The sequence below is a fragment of the Pyrgilauda ruficollis genome, unplaced genomic scaffold (assembly GCF_017590135.1).
Source record: "Pyrgilauda ruficollis isolate IOZ18807 unplaced genomic scaffold, ASM1759013v1 scaffold24, whole genome shotgun sequence".
Taxonomy (NCBI): domain Eukaryota; kingdom Metazoa; phylum Chordata; class Aves; order Passeriformes; family Passeridae; genus Pyrgilauda; species Pyrgilauda ruficollis.
In genome coordinates this window covers 295,828-314,427 of record NW_024523648.1, presented here as the reverse complement: position 1 = coordinate 314,427, position 18,600 = coordinate 295,828, and the positions used below count along the sequence as shown (strand labels likewise).

Genomic DNA, 18,600 nt, shown 5'->3' with positions numbered 1-18,600 from the left:
GCACAAAGCTGTGCCACTGCAAAATGTGTTGTCTTGTACACTCCTTTCCCGCTTAAGAGTGTGTGCAGTGCTAGATCTCACATGGCCTTCAGTGCAATGAATCTGATAAGAGTCTGACCGAGATGCAAATAACCTTCATGTGTGTGGGATGGGGGAAGAGTGTGGGACTGGGGCTGTCAGGAGGGAGCTGAAAGGTATGAATGTTTGAAGTGGTGAGAAGAGGCAGGAGAACAGGCCCCCTCCCTTTGATAGCAGTGTACATTTATGCCACATTTAAGTGACCACGCGGTTGCTATCAAAACCCTGTAACTATGCCATCAGTAAAAAATCTCTGCTTGTTTTTTATTTGTATAATTTTTTTTTCCTCCATGGTGAATAGCTACCTGACCTTAGCTTTTGTTTTCTCCCATCTCATTGTATCCCAGCAACCGTGTACTTGCTATGCTTTGCTCTTAATTCGTTTGTAAGCTGTTGTGCAAAGGGATCATGTCTTCCTCCCTTGTTGTGATTATCAGACCTGACCTTGATGAAGTTCAGAAGCCTCAGCTGCAGTATAAACAATGTTGGGGAAGAAGTAAATATACAAATAACAGTAAATTGCAGGACTGTCAGATTTCTCCCAGGCTTATGAGAGTAAAATCTGTGAGGTCTTAGTTAAGTTGTTGCCCTGTGTGCAATGGGAATTTCATTTGTGACAGAAGTTTGAACAAATGTGTTAAAAAAGTGTAATGACTAGAGGGAGTGCTGCCTTTAGGACGCATGTGAATGCTATTACTGTTTATTCTTCTGCATTTTGAAAGCCTTCCACTTTTTCAAAGTTTATGATGATAGTGGTGGTGTCTGTAAGTAGCATTAGCATTTTAATTTTTTGTTGGAAAAGCTTTAAAAAGTCATACAAAAGATGTAGCATCCATGCAGTTCAGCTCTGGCTATATATCTTTGAAGTGATCCTCATTTTAAAATGAATTTTGGTTCTTGAATTTTTGTTGATGGGGTTGGTGCCTAACTGTGATTATTCTTCTCTTGGCATAGTGTAGTCAGTGTGTCGCTAGTCACATGAATGCATAATTTAATCCTAACTCAAAGGAAGTCCTGATGTGTCATCAAGTAGGAACTGGCTTGCCCTTTAATTCCTAAGCTTCATCCAGTGCAGATTCTAAAATCTTAAAATTTGAATCTTCTCTCAGTCGTTTATGATATACTTTTGCTACTTTTCTCCATCTCTTTAGTTGGTTTGATGGACTTCTGTTGTTTGCTGGTTTTTGTTTGTTGGTTTTCTCCTGATACTCTTATCCCAGATTGCCATATCTCAATTTTCATTCTCTCAACCTTAGTTTACGTGGTCTCTCAGCCTGGAAACGAGGTATTTGCTGTCTGATTTCATGTCTCTTCAGCCTTTGTGATATTTAGCTCTTTATCATAAATCATTCTGAGCTTTTTATCCATGAAAGTTTCTCTTCTTTGGACATGTTTTACTGTTCCAGTGACTTTCTGGTTCCTCACATTGTACTACCAGACATACTCTTGCAGCTGGGTTTATGCCAGAGCTGTTTAGAGTCACTGCTTTATCCTTTCCCTCACCCCCTTTTTCTGTAACCTGACATCCCATATGCAATCCTAGCTTGCATTCAGCTGATTTTCAGGCAGGTTAAATCATCAACTCCTGTCAAGTGTATTTTCCCTGCTACTTGTGGTCTCTCTTACATTAACTACTTTGCAGGCTGCATGTCTGTATGAAGTATGTGTTTGGGATTTTTTTCCAAACCTTACTGGTTTTTATTTTGCTGTTAGCAGTGCTAACCTCTCTACAATACACGTGTATTTTTGAGTACCTCATCGTTTGATGGTGTTTCAATGTTGATTGTAATGATGGTTTCCACATTAAAGAAATTCCCCAAAGAACACCACATACCATGGCTGGAATGAAAGTGCAAGGGCATGATTAGATGTTCTTTCCCCTGTGACTGCTGGAAATTTGTGAAAGCATAGGCAAAATGTGATACAGCCTAGGTGTTGCTGCCAAGAATTGTAGTGATTATATCCTGCTGAGCAGAAACACTATCTTCCCTAAAAGGCGAAGATAGAGCAGAGTAGAGCAGTAGGTGGTGAGGTACAGATACCACAAATTGTAAATTCTTGTCTGTGGTCTTTAGCTCAGAATCTTGTACATTGTGGAGAATTCAGCTTTTTAGCTGTGTTTCTAGTGCATTTCTGCAAGGCACAGCCTTTCTGTATAAATCATTCCTTAAAATTAGGGCCTTATTCCATGGTTGCAGCCTTCTGTAGCTTTTCCTGCGTGACAGCCACCATCCCTGTCGTGTTTCACCTGCAAAAGCATAAATGATCTTTTGAGATTGTCTCAATTATGGGAACTGTTCTGACCTGAAACTGATGTTAGGAAGAAATCTGTGTGGGGAGGAAGCGATGGGTTAATTGTTTTTCCTTACCCAGGATGGGGAGCAGTTACAGAGCTCCTCAGTGGCTGCTGCTCTGCCTGTGCAGATTAAACCTTTTCCCATCGCAGGTGACCCATAGGCAGGAGGCATCTCCATGACAAGAGTGCATTTGGCCTTGCTGCTGCTACATCCACCTCTTCTTTCTCCCACATTATCCATTCAGTGATGTCCCTGAGGCACAGCCTGAGCGGTCACCCGTATTTGTTTCCTCATCTGTCAGTCAAAAACGGAATTCTTAGCTCCTGCTAACATTGCTTGTGTTGATTCTTTGCGTTGGATTAGCTGTAGATGCAAGGAACTATCTTTCTGTTGAGTAATGCCTGTTAAATGCAGCAAGAGAGGAATGATCCCTATGGACAGGAGTTTATGATAGCATAGGGCAGTGTAAGCAGTTGTCCAGAAGGAATCACTCACCTGACATAATTCTTGGTGCTCTGCTAGTTGTTAGTAATGGACTGAAAATTTACAGTAGTAGTATGGACAGCACTAAATTATTTAAGCTGCATCTTTCATGAAAAAAACTCCATTCCATTGGTTTTTGGTGTTTTGTTTTTTTTGTTTTTAGATTAAGTATTATATTGACATTTTTGGACTTCACCTTTACTTTGTGATGTAGTAAATGACATCATTTGACACGATACAGTATGTTACACATGGAATGCTGAGCTGCTCTGTGTGCTGAGACCCTGATCTGCTTCAGGCAGAAATTTCAGGCATGTTTGAGAAGATAATTTTAATTAGCACAATTAAAAACCCAGCTGTGTTTGACCTAAGTTATCTAAATATTGTTAAACTCTGTCCACAGAAAAATTGTTTTTCCACTGATAATAAGCGTGAAACTATCAGTCAGCAATGTCTGTTCCAGCAGCAAGTATTTGCATCTGGGTTAGTACAGCAAAGATTTCTTATTTTATTTTTTTTTCCTCAGCAGCTGACTTTGCCTCAACAGTGACTTGAAGGTTTGCCAAGCCTCTGTCACAAAACAAGCTAGTGAGGACCTTTGGATGTCACTGTGCAAAGGATACTGTTCTAACTGAACACATGTTCTCAGGACAAGGCTGATACTCTCAGAAGAGGTGCCAGGTGACAAAAATAGTTGTATTTTGTAGGACAGATAGAAAAGAATGCTGTGTCTTTCCAGATGGTATTTTGTTTTGTAGCTGCAGATGATTCAAGTTAAGGGCTTGGAGTTGTGGATGGCTTTCTAAATATGACTCCTGGAAGTGTATCTGGTCTCACTCTTTGGTTTGATATCCTTAGGAGACAAGATACTCAAACGTAAGCGGACTGCCTGTGTGTTACCACACAATTCAAAGCAGCTAGAAAGCTGTTTGTAGTAGTCAACACCATGTGCTCCTAAATGAGTGAAGTGTCTTGTTATTTTGGGAAGTGCTAAGAAGTATTTTTAGTATATTCTTTTTCTTTTTTTTTTTAATTGGATGAAACATGATATCAGAATCAAACATTTTTGTTTTCATTTGTTCAGAGTGAAAAATAGAAGCACACAATTTTAATACACAGTAACATTTTATTTGCTGTTACATATGTGTATACAGCGTGTGTATATATACTCAATAGGATTGGGTATATTCCAAAGTTTAAGCATCTCGGTGAGTAATCAATGGAGGCTTTATGTTTTAGATTTAATAAAAGCCCCAAATGAACACACTGTTGTTGGGATATAATTCACAAAATATCACTCTGTTCTTAACTTTGCAAAACTCATTGCATTGCTTTTCAGCAGTTGCAGTATTTGATTTGAATACTTTCTTATTGTACTAAATTTGAAGGGGTTTTTTCTGACTTCAGTGCAAATCAATGTTTGCAGAGGTGCTAGATTGAAATAAAGCGTTTGCATTGAAGAATTCTCTTAAAGAAACCACCAGTGACTTCCAGAATGTCTTCATTCTTAAATAGGTTTGTATTTAGATTGCTGTCTTTAATCTCTTCATCTTTATAGTTCAGTTTTAAAGACAAAATTAATCGTGCTCAAGAAATTGATTTGGCTTTATAAAGCCATATATTTCCTGTTCATCATGTCAAATGCTTGTGAGTTTTGTCTTGAGGAGAGAAAGAAATTCTGGCTCTGAAAAGTAAAGATCGAATCCCAGCTGCAATGAGGACTGTTTCTTTCTTCTGACTGTAGTGTCATGGTGTTAAGGTGGATGTAGGAAAGCATTCATCAGTACTATAGTGGGAAAAGCAAAGGAAAAAAATTCATAACATGAAGTCCAGTGATGGTTCCTGATGTTGTCACTTTGTACTGCATGACATGGCATGGGTCACTGAGAGACTTTAACTGGAGTAGGTTTGTGCTGGTGCCTCTCAATTCAGCCAGTCATATGTGTAACTAATACAGAGGAGTATGTCAGAATCCCAAGGTATTCTGTGAGCACCAAAGATGACTTTGAAGTGATGTGGTCTGGATGGAGCAACCCAGGCAAAATAACCTTTAGATTCCGTAAGCTGTAAGACTCTACATATGTGTTACTTACAGGAAGAATCATGACTAGGTGTCTTTCCTGAGTTTAGTAGATCACTGCCCAAACAAAAAAAAAATATTATATCACCAGTTCAGATTTTGTTTTTAATTGGTGTGCAGTATTTAATGTATAGAACTGTTGATGGTTTTTATGGTTGGTTTTTGTTTGTTTGTTTTAGTAATTCATAACTGATCTTACTATTGAAGCTATCCAGTTTGTTAAGCAAAAGAAATATTCCCTCAAGCAGATAAATTGGACCTGGGGGGTTGGAGGGTGCAGTGGGGGTGTAGCAGTCTTGAAAGATTTTTAGAAATGGTAAGTCTTGTCATCTTACCTGGTTTTAGGTTATAAATTAAAAGAGAATAAATGTGCACAAACACATCAGTGAGCAAGCTAGGGATTGAACTGAACTAAACTGAATGGGAAGAAATACTTTTTAAAGTTACAGAAGAGGTTATAGTTGTGAGGAATTGGCTCCAGACTTTAGTACCTCATGGTATTGGGGTTTAAGCAATGAATTCTTTCCATTCAGTGTTATAATTCACAGTAAAACTTTGACCAAAAGCATGGAGTGCTTGGCAATTGTTTAACTTACGTCTTGATCCTAATACAGTTTGTTGTAATTTCAGATGAAATTTAAAACATTGTGGCGCTATAAAAGAAAAAAGAGTTTAAAGTACTTGTTTGTTTTTCTTAAATAGCCATGTTTTCACTTTTTTTCCTTCTACTCTTTTTCAAAAACATACACCGCATTGTCCAGGATGCCTCTCAGAAAATAAAGAGAGTTACCTTTTTTCAGTGATTCAAAAAAAACTGGTGAAAGATTGAATGATACTTCATGGCAGCTGATGCTGGGACCCCTCAGTTTGATCTCAGAAGCTCTAGCTTAAGCCTTCCCTTACCTGAATTCCTGATGCAAATATTTGTAATAAATGCTTTCTTGATAAAATGTCCCAGTTTTTTTACTTTTCTTCCAAACCATGATGTTGTTGGTCCATATTCAGTTCAGCTGCTGCCCTCAGTTTGTTGCGACACATGTAGCCTGGCTTTTGTGAAAATTAATAGAAAGCCTGGAACCTGTTACTTGTGAAAGTTTTGTTCTCTTACAATTTAGCCAGAATTATATTCCCATATTCTGTATTTTAAGTGCACACACGTGAAGGGAAACTTTTCTTTCTCTGTAGAGCAACTGTCAGAGGTGGGAGTTGAACGGGGCAGTGGCAGCTGTTACCTGCCGTTACCTGCGGGTCTGAACTTACCCAGCCCCGTCCTTTGGAGTGCTACAAGGATTGCAGCAGGATATGAACACTTAGCGGTCTTCCCCTTGATGAGGTGGTTAATTCTAAGTGAGCTTTTCATTCCAAACTGCTTTCAGAGCTATAAATTTTTTTAGTAGGGAAATGATGAAATCAGTAACACTGGGCTGAAGTTTGTTTCCAGAAATTTGTTTAGAAATCCAGTTGTTTTGTACAAAGCAAATCTGAATCAAACTGAAAAGCAGTCCTTAGAGCAAACCGTTTTGTAAATGCTGTAATATGTAGCACATTATTTACTTTCACTGTTTTGGGGCCTAATCCTACAATTATTTTATGCAGGTTTCACCTGGAACATCTCGTTCAAATTACCCAGCTACAAGCTATCAGGACTCCAGCAATTGGGAATCTCTAATGAAAATCAAAGAAGGGCTGCTGAGACAGAAGGAGTTTGTGATTGATAGGTAAGTACCCAGCTCCTCCTGCATTAATTAGATTAGATGAAGTAAAACCTACAGTGTAGAAGCTGGTTTTCAAGGAGAACTACTTACTTAGTAAAGTTGCTAGGTTTCAGTCCAGCCACTATTTATGCACAAGTATGTAGGAGCTAGTCCTGCTAGGAGAGAAGACTGGCAGCTGGCCTGAAGTCTTACACAAAGTTGGAAATGTATTTCGGAGGTTTAATGCCTCTGGAGTGGAAAAGGAGCAGTGAGCCCAGCAGCACTTCTGCTGTCAGGTTCCCCTCTTAGCTTCTTACCAGGCTACAGGTTTGTAAAGGACATATTTCTGCTTGCAAGGTCTTGGAAGTGACTTCCAAGATGAAAATTGGTCAACTGCATTGTGCTGATTTTCCTTTCCATCACAAGTACAGAATTGCAATATATTTGAAGCCAGTTGATAAAGCTTTGAGAAACTGGCCTTTGTAGTAATATTCAGCAGTACAATCCTCAAGTCCTCATACAAATTGTTCCAATAAAAAAAAAAATTAACTCATTACATCCAGAGTCTTTATGTCAATAAATATATAGCCTCGTACTAAAATTGCTGTCAATATGAATGGACCTCAATAGCAACTCACTGCCCAACTCACAATTTCTAGTACCAGGAGGTACTGGATCTTGCTTGTGCAAGATCTGTTCATTCCTCTCCTGCAACAGAATGAGGAATTGCAGTGGCTGAAGGTGTTTCTGTCCCTCAACACTCAGTAGCTGTGGTGGCTTTTCAGCGATGGAAGTTGGCACTGGGTTCCCCAGTTGGATGTAGGATGTTAGTGTGTGTTTGCCGCCTGCTGCAGCAAAGATGGGACAGTTAGGAACAGAGGCATGGGCTCACCATCCCCCTCTGCCAGCTCTCCTGTGGAGGTGGTGATCTCCCAAAGGAGTAAGAAGCTAAAATGGAAAAAATCTTTAGCGGTTGTTTACATCTCCTCTCTCAGAGCCTTTTGGTCAGCTGCTTAAAGGCCATCTAAATGACAATGTTTTTTTTTCAGGCTTGCTATGTCAGTAGTAATGCTGCAGTAGCAAACCTACAGCCCACCTCCAGGGGCCCAGGCTGTCAGCAGTGTTTGTGAGTGCATTGCTCATGATAGCTGGGGTGGTCTTCAGTGCCTGTGCTGGGCTTGCCATCCTGAGCACTCTGCATGAAGTCTGGTTACACGCTGGCAGCTAAAAATGCAGTTGGTGTTGCTCTTCTCATGCTGAAAGTGTGTTTACAGTTCAGGGAGAAGTTTCTGCAGTGACTGTTTGCAACCTGGCTGCCTGCTCGTGTTACTTGATACTGTCCCTGTGGAGGAAGAAAAGCTATTTCTTGACACCCAGTGACAGTGTGCTGGTCCTTTTCTTGTACAAGTAATTTCTTTTGTGTGACTTTCTGATAATGAATACAGGATTTCTCTATAATCTTTCAGGATTTCTCACCAGAAGTCCATTTAGATAATTTCTTTTCATTCAGCTGAAAAGGCAGAATACAGTTTTGAAGCTATTGAAATGGAACAGACCACTCAGTGATCTTACATATTCAAGTAGATACTTGGTGTTAAATATTGTAATTTTTAATAATGCAGTGTAACAATACATCACAGAACAGCCTCTTCTTCGAATATTGAATTTCCATTTGAGCAAAATATTAGCCTGAAAAGGTATTTTAAAATGAAATAGAAACATCAGTGGATTTGTATTTTCAAGATTAGTACAAACTGATGTTGCATATTTACAAAGTTTTAGCAACAGATTGTTTATTTTAATTTTTTTTTTAAGAAGAGGTAGTGCTAAATAAAAGTACTTTTGGTTTCACCCATGAAGAAAATGGTACATATCTGATGTGCAAAAACCTTGAAATAGAACTCCATTAAAAAGCATTAGTGTTACATTTCTCATTAGATGGGGTGTTAATAAGGCTTAAGTGTGAAAACTACCTTTCTTCAAGGCACAAAGCAGCACTAAATGAAAATGTGGTGTTACACCACATTTAGCACATGGGAACACAGGGTCTTCTTGCACTGAGCTCGGAATGGTGTTTGGAAGTAATCCTAAGTATTCCAGCTCTTGGTCTTCCTGAGCTTAATTTAAACTTCTTTTCAGTGTTTAAATTTCTTTGGAAATAGTGACCTAAAATTAAAAACATAAAGTTTGCTAAAGTGTAGTTAATTGAACATGATGGTAGCTAAATTACAGAATAAAATTTATGCTTAGGGGAAATGGAGAAGAAAGTAATTTGTTGAATGAGGTTAGGTCGGAGGTTTTTGCTGAGAGGGCTCTTTGTGCCTGTGGTTTTCCTGGAGTTATGAAAAGTGTAGTCTCCTTAAGTCGTATGCTGAATTTACAAACTGGTAGTTGAGGGGGCAGAAGCTCAGGAGAGAGGTGTTAACCTCCTGCTGCCTGGTAGCCAGAGGAGTGGGACAGCAGCTGGCATGGTGCCCCAGACCCAGCTGTTTGCTGCTGGCAAGTACAAGGAACAGCTGGGTGGAAAGAGGCACACCAGGAGCACCTCCCTCTGGCCCTTGTCACAAGCCTCCCTTTCACCCACAGGGTCAGTAACCCTTTTTTTTAAGGTTAAATACTCTTTTGTTGGGAACTGTACTGGTGTCCCACTTATTGAGGAAGTGGAGGAGATTAACATCACACACCTTGTTCTTCATAGCAGTGCTTAAATCTGTTGGTAAGAAGGAAATGGATGCACTGTACAGGCTGTTGTACCTTGGTCTTGTTAAAAAAGGGAGGAGGAGCAGAAGAAGGAAAGTGAAACATGCTTCCTTGCTTACCTTCTTTCCACACAAAGATAAAAAGGCAAAAAAATTCAGCCCTTTCAGACTAGATTATTAAATTTCCTTGTTTTGTATTGGAAATCTACCAGATAGGAATAGTTACAAAAAACAATTCAAGGAGTAATGCCTAACAGTGTGAATCATAATATTTGGATCCTTTGTTGTGTCACTAGAAATGCAAGCATTTTTAAGTTTTTGAAATCCCAAAGAGCCACTTCAGCCTGAGAATACAACAAGTACTTTGATTTTGATCTGTATGCTGTGTTGAACGGCAGATTTAGTAATAGATAAATTAAACTGATGTATATTGTGTAGTCCGTTTAGCACTTATTTAAGTAATAATAAATTAATGGGTTTTAAAGTGGTTTTGGTTTGCTTTTTAAAACTACTCTATCAGTCACTGCTAATTTAATAAGTAGAAACCAGAACTGCTTTTTAAGTCTAGTCTTAAGAAAATGAGGGGAAGATTCTGCTTTCAGGCAGTGGGAACACAGTGCAAGAAAGCAAGCCTGCTCTCTGTGTGTGTGCCAGAACACAGTGGCATTTCTTTAAGATGTGTCTCATGTTTTTTTTACATAAAAAAAACAGGCCATGAATTGCACAGGCCATGAATGAGGACTTAAGGATTTAGTCTGTAAGAGGAAATTTCCTGCTGCAACACTTATTACTGTAATGTCTGTCACCTGCTGTACAAAATAATTGGATTATATAGTTGCCTTATTTCTCTGGCTGCTTAGTATGTAACACTGCATTATATTTAGCACCAGAGGGAGCCAGCAGTGTTTGCATTGGTTTAGAAAATCACAGCATCACATTTTAATTCTTCATGTTGCTCCTCTGTTCAGTGTATTAACACCACTGAAATTGCAGTGTTCAGTGCAATGCTGAATGTCTCTTGAGGCTGACCTGCCACTGTAGATATCTCTAGTGTGGTTCTGGCAGATTTTGTGTGGCAGGGGCTGCATGAATAAATGCCAAATATCTGGACATATTACATAAGCTGCTGAGAATAGCGCTGTGCATGCAGTGTTCTCTTGCAGACAGCATAAGAGCATTTGAGCAGCTTTTTCAGGAAAGGTAGGTTTGGAAGTACAATTTTAGTGAATAACTGTTATCCCTCAGAGTGTAACAACATACACATTCTTAAAACCTTGCTAAATCATTAACTTCTAAATCCAAATCTGAATTAGGATTAGAAGTTTTCACTGAGACAAGAGACGTAGATTTTCTTTGTCTTGTATCATATTGTCCTGACTAAGTCACTTGTTAAGATCTGCAGCATTAGCATAACCACCTGAGTGATAATTTGATGCCATTTTTGAGAAACCTGAAGCTTCATACCACCCATGTGGTGAATGCATGTTTGTATAACAGGGAGTCCTGTGCAGGGAGTGGGGCTGTAAGGAACCTCCTCAGAGTGCTTTCCTGTGTAAGATACACTTTACTTCCAATAAAAGTGTGAAAAAGATGCCTTCATCTTTTTCCAGTATGACCAATCACCCAGGTGACTTGTGGATGAGACTTCTGTATGTGTTGAGCTGGTAAATGTTCAGGAAGGTTTTGTTACAGAGTAGTTATTTTAGCTGTTTTAAAAGGTCACTTTTCCAGATGTGAATGCTAGTTACATTGATGAAATTAGTTTTCATCTAATAACCTAAATCTTAGCAATAAATAAAGGATGTAGGGCTAGAAAGAACCTATTTAACCTGACTACCAGGCTAGGCAAGCAGTAGTGCTGTCACTAGGTGCTTACACTATTGTATGTGTAATACCAGGTGTTCTGTAGCCTTTCTCGGTTGGTCCGTTTGGTGATTAATTGTCTCAGACATTCGAAAATTTTTCCTGATATGACTTAGTCTTTCCTCCTGGGTAATGTTTTTTAGTAATCAAGGAGTTTTTGTTATTCTTCGAGATCTCTCCAGCTGATGAGCACGTCTCCCCTGAGGTCCAAACTGGCCATTGAGGCTTCCCTCAGGCTGAGTGCTTGTCTCTCACCAGCCGTGGTTGAGTGGTGTTTACTTTTTGCAGTACAGCATTGGGGAGTTTTGGTCAGATGCTGTCCCAGATACTTCTCTGTGGAACTGGTGCTAAACCACTTTGTATTCCATAGATTTAAATATTTGTATGAAGTTCTTGTATTTGGCAGAGAACTACAGGGGAGGTGCAAGAGTTGCTCTGTGTTTGTCCTGGCAGGAGACTACAGAAGCTGAAGAGCTCCCACCATGGGAGGGAAAGTGCAGTCCTCTCTGTGAAGTGACATTTGTGTCTGTGTCCCTCTCATTCCTCACCCCCATTTCAGAATTTATGCAGTTCAGAAAAGTCATTCAAAAATACCATGAAAAACCAATCCATACAGATCAGAGATCATGTCTTGACTCCCAAAGGTAGTGCTCCCCTTTTTCCTTCAAGATAAGTTCGGCTTTGACTGGAAGAAAGGTTCACTTAGAACAATTTCACAAAAAAGGAGACTTTATTGCATAGGAAATGTGAGATCTTTTCTCATAAGCTTTGCTGATGTTGGCGTTCTTTTGCATTATCTTCCGAATTCCGGAAAACGTATTCACATTGTTTTTAGGACTTTGTGTACTAAGGATCTCTTTCCCTATCAGTACTCTGCACACTTGGACTTCTGGTCCCAAGAGATCGTGCCTCTAAAACAAAGGGATATAAAAATTTGCATCCAACTTGTTAAGCAACAAAACAAAGCAGCGTACCTCCAGCTGCAGTGTGGAATAAACTTAATACCTGTAATTCAGAGGGATCCATGTTGTATTTTACCTTGTATCCTGATTCTGAAGAAATCTGCTCAAACATTTCCACCTAAAGCAGCAAATTCTTGTCAACTTATGACTTTTGACGGTAAGCATCAATTGTCATTTGCTTTCTTAACAAGTTACTAGTGTCCCCTCTGTGGTGGGGGAAGCTTTGAAATCCCTCAATTGTTTGAAGATATTGATCTTAGCTTGACTTGGAGTGTGGGACTTAGGTTTATGCTAATTTAAAAATTAAAGTTAAGAAGCATAACTTAGAAGTTGTGGGGATGAAGTGCTTCTCTGGCAGATGTGGGTTTCTAAAGGCTCTTTCATGTTAGAGTAGGTAAGGGATAAGATGGGCTTATGGAGAATGGGTGAGCTGGTCCCAGATTTGAGAAATACGGTTTATTTCCAGATAAATGCATATGTGAGTGTCTGTATAAGCATATGTCCACGCTTGTCCTGCGTGAATGTGAGAAAATTACGTGAATGTAAATTATGTCCTACAAATAATTTTGAGACTTAAGGAGAAGCAGTTTGTATATTAAGCAGTTTGTTAATGCTGGTCTCAGAAGACAGTCCAGGCTTGTGCACATTGAGCTAGGTGCTGTTCTCTGCTATCACATCCTCTGCACTGACTTGAATTTTCAAAGAGGATTGTTTGAGCTAAATGACAGAACTGCAGTTGAATAAAAATAGAGACCTCCCCCTTCTTCCCATTGATACTTCACAGTTATGGTTTCAACTTTGTTTTTGCTCATTTCAATAGAATCAGTTAGGGTCAAGTAGCATTAGAAGTTTTCCTCTGAATTCTCGACAGCTTTGTAGAGTCGCAGGATGGGGGGATTGCGAATGGAAGTGTCTGTGGCAAGCAGAAAGACAGATAAGGAATACTACTCTCCTTAAATGCCAAGGAAACAGTTACACAGAATTAACATCTTTGATAGCCTAATCTGTAGTGTTAGGATTTCTTGTAGGGGTGGTAGTTGGTAATTCTGGGAAAGGTGAGAGAATGGTGCAATCTGCCATTACAGGTTTTCAAGTTTTTCTTCCTAACAAAATGTCATTGATCTGAAGTAGTGAAACATGACTGAAGCCTTGAAATTTTATTTGCTAAACTAAAGAATGTTGAAGGTAGTGGAAGAGCAGGGAGCAAAATACATGTTTATAGGACCTGGAAATAAGCCAAAGTCATTACTTTGTGAAAATGATAGGGTTTTCTGTAAATAATCTAGCTAGAATAGCTAACACATGGGAACTGGGACATAAATTTGGTTCAGGAGACCACAGAGCAGCACACAGCCACCACCTGAGTCTTGTATATTGGATAACCTGTCACTTCTGCTGAGTTCCCTCAGAAAGAACGCACCTAGGAGCAGGGTGGATTTGATCTCAAGTTATTTTTGAATGGCTGAAGGTTCAAAAAAAGGGTGAAAAGGCATAGTCCAGGATATCGGTGAAATTTAAAAAAAAAGAATATGAAAATATAGCAAGCAGGTGGTAGCTTCTGAAGGAAAAAAAAATCCCTTTAGATCATTATACCTGAAGAAAAAGACAAGATGTCTCAGTGCAGAACTCTTCTGTGGGTAACTGTGACAGTTTTCTGTGCACCAGGCAGTCTTTTCCTACCTCGAGAGGAGTTTAGATCCTCTTTTTGTTAGTTGGTTTCTGCACTGCCACCCCCAGTTTCTGGAAATAATATTACACCTTGAGGGACAGTTGGAAAGAATTGTGTCAGAAGTGCTTGTGAAAACAATGTTATTAGTCTCATGTTTACATTAATTGATTAGATAGACTGTTTACAGTTTATGCATCATTTAATGCCATTTCCTTCTGGAAGATCAGTTTAAATAAGGAACATTAAAATGTCCCTTCCAAAAGGATGGTTTTTGTTCCTCCCTTTTCTGATTTATTTTAATTTTTTAACTTTTATTTATTTTATTTGAACAAAATTCTCAGCTCTGAGTCCCTTTGGTTGGTTGATGACTTTGGATCAGGGTATTGCCTCCTGTTTTCTTCTACTTCAGTCTGAGTGTTAAGGGAGGGGATGTGTCAAGGCAGACACTTCAAGTAAAATAGTGATTTTTGCATTTGGACAAAGGGGCTGAATGAAACCATGTGAAAAGTGCCATGACACTTACACAGTACACCAGTAACTCTTCCTTTGCTGTCGGCATAAAATTGTAACATTCACATGTTACAAAAAAATAAGGGGGAAAAAATAAGGACGTTGTGAAGGAAAGCAGTTTCCGTGGTGCCTAGTACGGTATTTTCACCGAACCCAATGTGAGGTGGGGTCTGGTTTATGTGCACTGGAGTCTGAAGGCTGGATTCCTGTCAGATTCCCCCATGCCCAGAGCTCAGGCCACAGCCTGTGCCCACTTGTACTCAGATGGCTTCTGGAAGCACTAAAGGTTGAGGAGTTTGACAGAAACTTGGAGGCACCTAAATGCTAAAGGCTAATTGTATTTGGTTTTGCTTTTTTAAAGTGGTGGGCTGATAGATTGCTAATAGGGAGGCTTCTGGGGACAGTGTTCCCACTGTAATAGGCAACCTGTGTTTTTGAGAGCAACTGAAATTTCTAAATTCCTTTTGAATACAGCTCAGACTCTCTGGTTATGCAGCAAAATGTTTGTTTCTGAGTGCCATGAGGTTAATGTTGTTTCCATAGGGGCAGTTAGTTATGTGAAGAAGTTGTGCCTTAAAACATTTGTAGAGAGTGGTTTTTTTGTTGGCAAGGTTGTATAATGATGGAGAGTTATATAATGATGGAGAGTTTCATGCTTTGCAGAGTGAAAAGAAGCAAGCAAATTAAACTCTGTGTTCTGTGTCATCTTGGATTGACTTGTCACACCTTTTTTGCAACAGGGATTTGGTAGGGTAGGGAAAGGATTCTGAAAATAATTATGGTAATGTAGTTCAAACTACACTGATAGTTCAAAAATATTTTAAAACATATTCTCCAGGCTATAGTGTTCAGACTCTTGAAATGCTGCCTGGGAAGGAAGGCACTGCTAAATTACAATCGGCCATAAACAGAAAATCATATAGTGCTTTCAAGGGGTATATGACAAGTGGATAAATAATTTTAAAACACATAAATAATTTTAAAACAATTAAATTTTAATAGATCTGTGTAGGAAGTAATAAGGTGATAAAAAATAAAAATTTGCTTTAGTTCATAGGTTTGGATAACTCATACTAAATAATTTTGTTCTCTGTGACCAGGCATGCACAGAAGTCATTGAGACTTCATATTTTCTCATATAATTGTACTAACTCTTGGGCTTTTATAAGGTCTCTTACAAGTTAAGAGCATATTCCTTTACCTAATCTTCCAAACTAAGTTGGAAACTTTTTGTTTGTAGTGCCGTCTTACAGATGACAACCAGAATTGTGCACAGTCTTCCAATGTCACGTACTCCTTTTGTATTTGTACAAGCTTGTTCAATCTCGATAGTACAGGGAACAGGGAAGCCTCAAAATCACCTGTGCTGATACAAAATATTTTAAGATTTGCTATGGAGTCTTGTAAATACATTCACTTGCTCTCCATTCATGTTGAATAAATTGTTCTAAGGTACCAACAAATGGCAACTTACATATACTGTTTTTCCATTCATTGCTGTTCTTTATAGATATAAAAATAGGGAGACAGGAAAAAAATAAATGTTCTCATTATGTTTTCTTTAACACATCTGGCTGAGAAATAACTTCTGCTATATTCAATATTTTTTAAATGTGATCTTGCTTTTATAAACCAAATAATAGGGCTACAGTTGGCTGATGACTAGCTAGAAGAATGTGAGTAGCTAAAATGGTCCCTTCAGCTGGGTTTCAGCATCCTATTAAAATTTGCAGTTGGCATCTTTTCAACTAATAAATATTTCATATTAGTTTATAGTTTATATAATGAATATTTTGTGAACACCCGCTAATGTTTCCAAGATGAAAACACAACCCTTCCAAATTTAAAAAAAAGCAAAAGATTTTGATGTTTTTCCACATATTTTGCAGGATTTGCTTTTCCAGAGTGTGCACAGGAAGGTTTTTTCTCTTGAAATTAACCTATATTTACTGTTTCTCTGCTCTAAATATTGGGTTTAGTCACCTGGGTTCAGCGTCATTGTTTTCAGAAAAACCAGTCATGCTCCATGCTTAGAGGTGAGACTCTGAGGAAAAAAAAAAATCATGCTTGCATACAAATATATCCTAGAATAAAAAAGAAGGAAATCTACAGAGTGCACAAAATTGGTTTAAAGATTATTGAGAAGGTCTCTGTGTGTTTCTGGTGGGTGCTGACAGCTCCACTCTGGGGTCAGGTTTTGAGGTGCCTATTGCTCCATGGGGAGTTACTGCTCACCTCATGGGGCTGTGACTTGTGCTGGGGCAGAGACCTAGCAGGTGTTTGTCCTGCAGTCCTGCCTAGTTCAAATGCAGTCATGAGTTAAGCAGTGCTACAATTTGTGTTATAATTAAATAGTGATACAATGCTGATACTGTTCCTGCTGTACCCTGGCCAAGCAGTTGGTGCCTGGTACTTGTTTTAGTGCACAGTGCAGTATTTTACCCTAGGGGGAGGTACATCTTATGTAAAGCACTTGATTGAGAAAGTCTTAAGCAAAGCAAAAAGCAAGACCTTGTAAGGAAGCTGTGCTGACTATTTTATATAATGGCATTTTCTTATTAAGTTCTTTCTGTTCCCCTTGATTTGTAAATCTTTTCAACTTTTGTCTGAAGTCAGCTCTGGTAGAAAGAGGGGCCAAGCAGGAGAAGTGCAAGTGACATGAAGGTGCTGATTTTGTTTGGTTTTGTTCTGCTTTCTGTATGCTTTTCCCTGCTTATACTTCCAACCCTAGTAGCAGATGGCAACAGAAGCCTCCCTCAACCCACACAAATTGATAAGAGTTTTCCAATTGTATTTCTACAGTTGCAGTCTGGCTGCAGTGAGAAAAAAACCCCAGCTAGTGTAGATCCTGGATAGTTGAATACCACTGTTAATGTATTCCTCAGTATAAGTCTTAAGATCTCTGTTTTTCTAATCTGTGTTCCATTCCTTTTTTTTTTTTTCCAAATTAAATTTGCTTATTACAGGCAGAATCAACAAATTAACAGTTTACATCAGAAGATAAGGGAGAATGAAATACGAGCTCAACACGCTAGACTGAGCCATCTTGTGAACTGCGAAGAGCCATACCTGACTAATTTACAGGTAGGGTGAATACTTTTCTTTCAGCAAAGCTTTCCACTGCCCAGTACCTGGCACCTAAAAGCATGTCCACAATTTTCTGCAGGCCAGAGTATAGGGGTTTTGTGATTGTTGATGGCTGTGTAATTGCATAGCTGCAAATTGTGTAGAGAAAGCCTTCTCGAAGTGTTGTAGTTTACCTTATATTTGCAGAAATCTAAGTTCTGTTAAAATCTTGTACATACTTGAAGTCTGATAAAATTAACATAGCAATGAAGAATTGTGACATTATAAGAGCAAGATTTTAACAGCATTGCACGTATGGTAGACCTACAGAGAGATAGTAGGAGAAAAAATAGTTTGATAGGAGAGTATCTGAAACTAACCAATGAGAGATTTTCTGAAGAGGAGGAGGTACTGCTGCCCTGGTTAGATGGTTAGATTTTATGGATAAAATAAATGGAGGAGATGTGAGAAGGCAAACAGACTGGTGGAATACCTTTTGGCAAGAACCTCCAAAGGATGTGGGTTAGTGCTCCTAGGGAGCACTTAGTCTGAAGGGGAATGTCTGGTGGTATTTTGAGAATACTTGTTCCAAGTTTCACCTACCTAGCACAGGTACCAAGTAGCATAAGGATGAGGTAGCAAAGGTTCACCAAGAAATGCAGATCAGTGTGTGGACTGTGGCTGCTTACAGCACACAAATTCAATCTCCAGGCCTTGGCATTTCTAAAAGGCAATGCAGCAAGGGATTGCTAAAGGCAGATATGCAGAGAAATAGCTTTTCTATCCCTCTTTTATTACGTTATCTTTTTCTGTCACAAGCCCTGCAGTAGGATCTCAGCTAGGGTACTTCAGCATGACATTATTTGTGTACTTGGAATAACAGAGCTGTACATCAGGTGAGCGTGTGGTTTGTGTGACAGCAGAGAAATTCAAGGGGAGCCTCAGTTGAACTTAGGTATACAGAGACTTTTTGAGACATCTAGGAATGTCTAGGCTTTTGTTGCTTCCAGATCTTCTTTTACAAAGTACTTTAAAATTTAAGGTTTTAACCTAATTTGTAAGTTAAGAATTTTTTGGGGGAGGGGCCGAAGGAAGAGAGAGAAGATGCAAACAAAAAACCTAGACAAACAAACAAAGGAAACAATATTGCAGAAGCTGAAATTTTAGTGCACATCTTAGTATGTTATGCTTCAAATAAA

General features: G+C 38.9%; 1 protein-coding gene across 2 annotated transcripts in view; it reads left to right on the top strand.

Annotated features, from left to right (window-relative positions):
• CEP85L (centrosomal protein 85 like) overlaps nt 1-18,600 on the top strand; it is a 102,417-nt gene that overhangs the window by 71,306 nt on the left and 12,511 nt on the right. For both annotated transcript variants that reach the window (XM_041470120.1, XM_041470121.1), the window contains exons 4-5: nt 6,535-6,656; nt 17,302-17,419. In XM_041470120.1, coding sequence (XP_041326054.1) covers nt 6,535-6,656; nt 17,302-17,419 — 240 coding nt within the window. The remainder of the gene's footprint in view (nt 1-6,534; nt 6,657-17,301; nt 17,420-18,600) is intronic.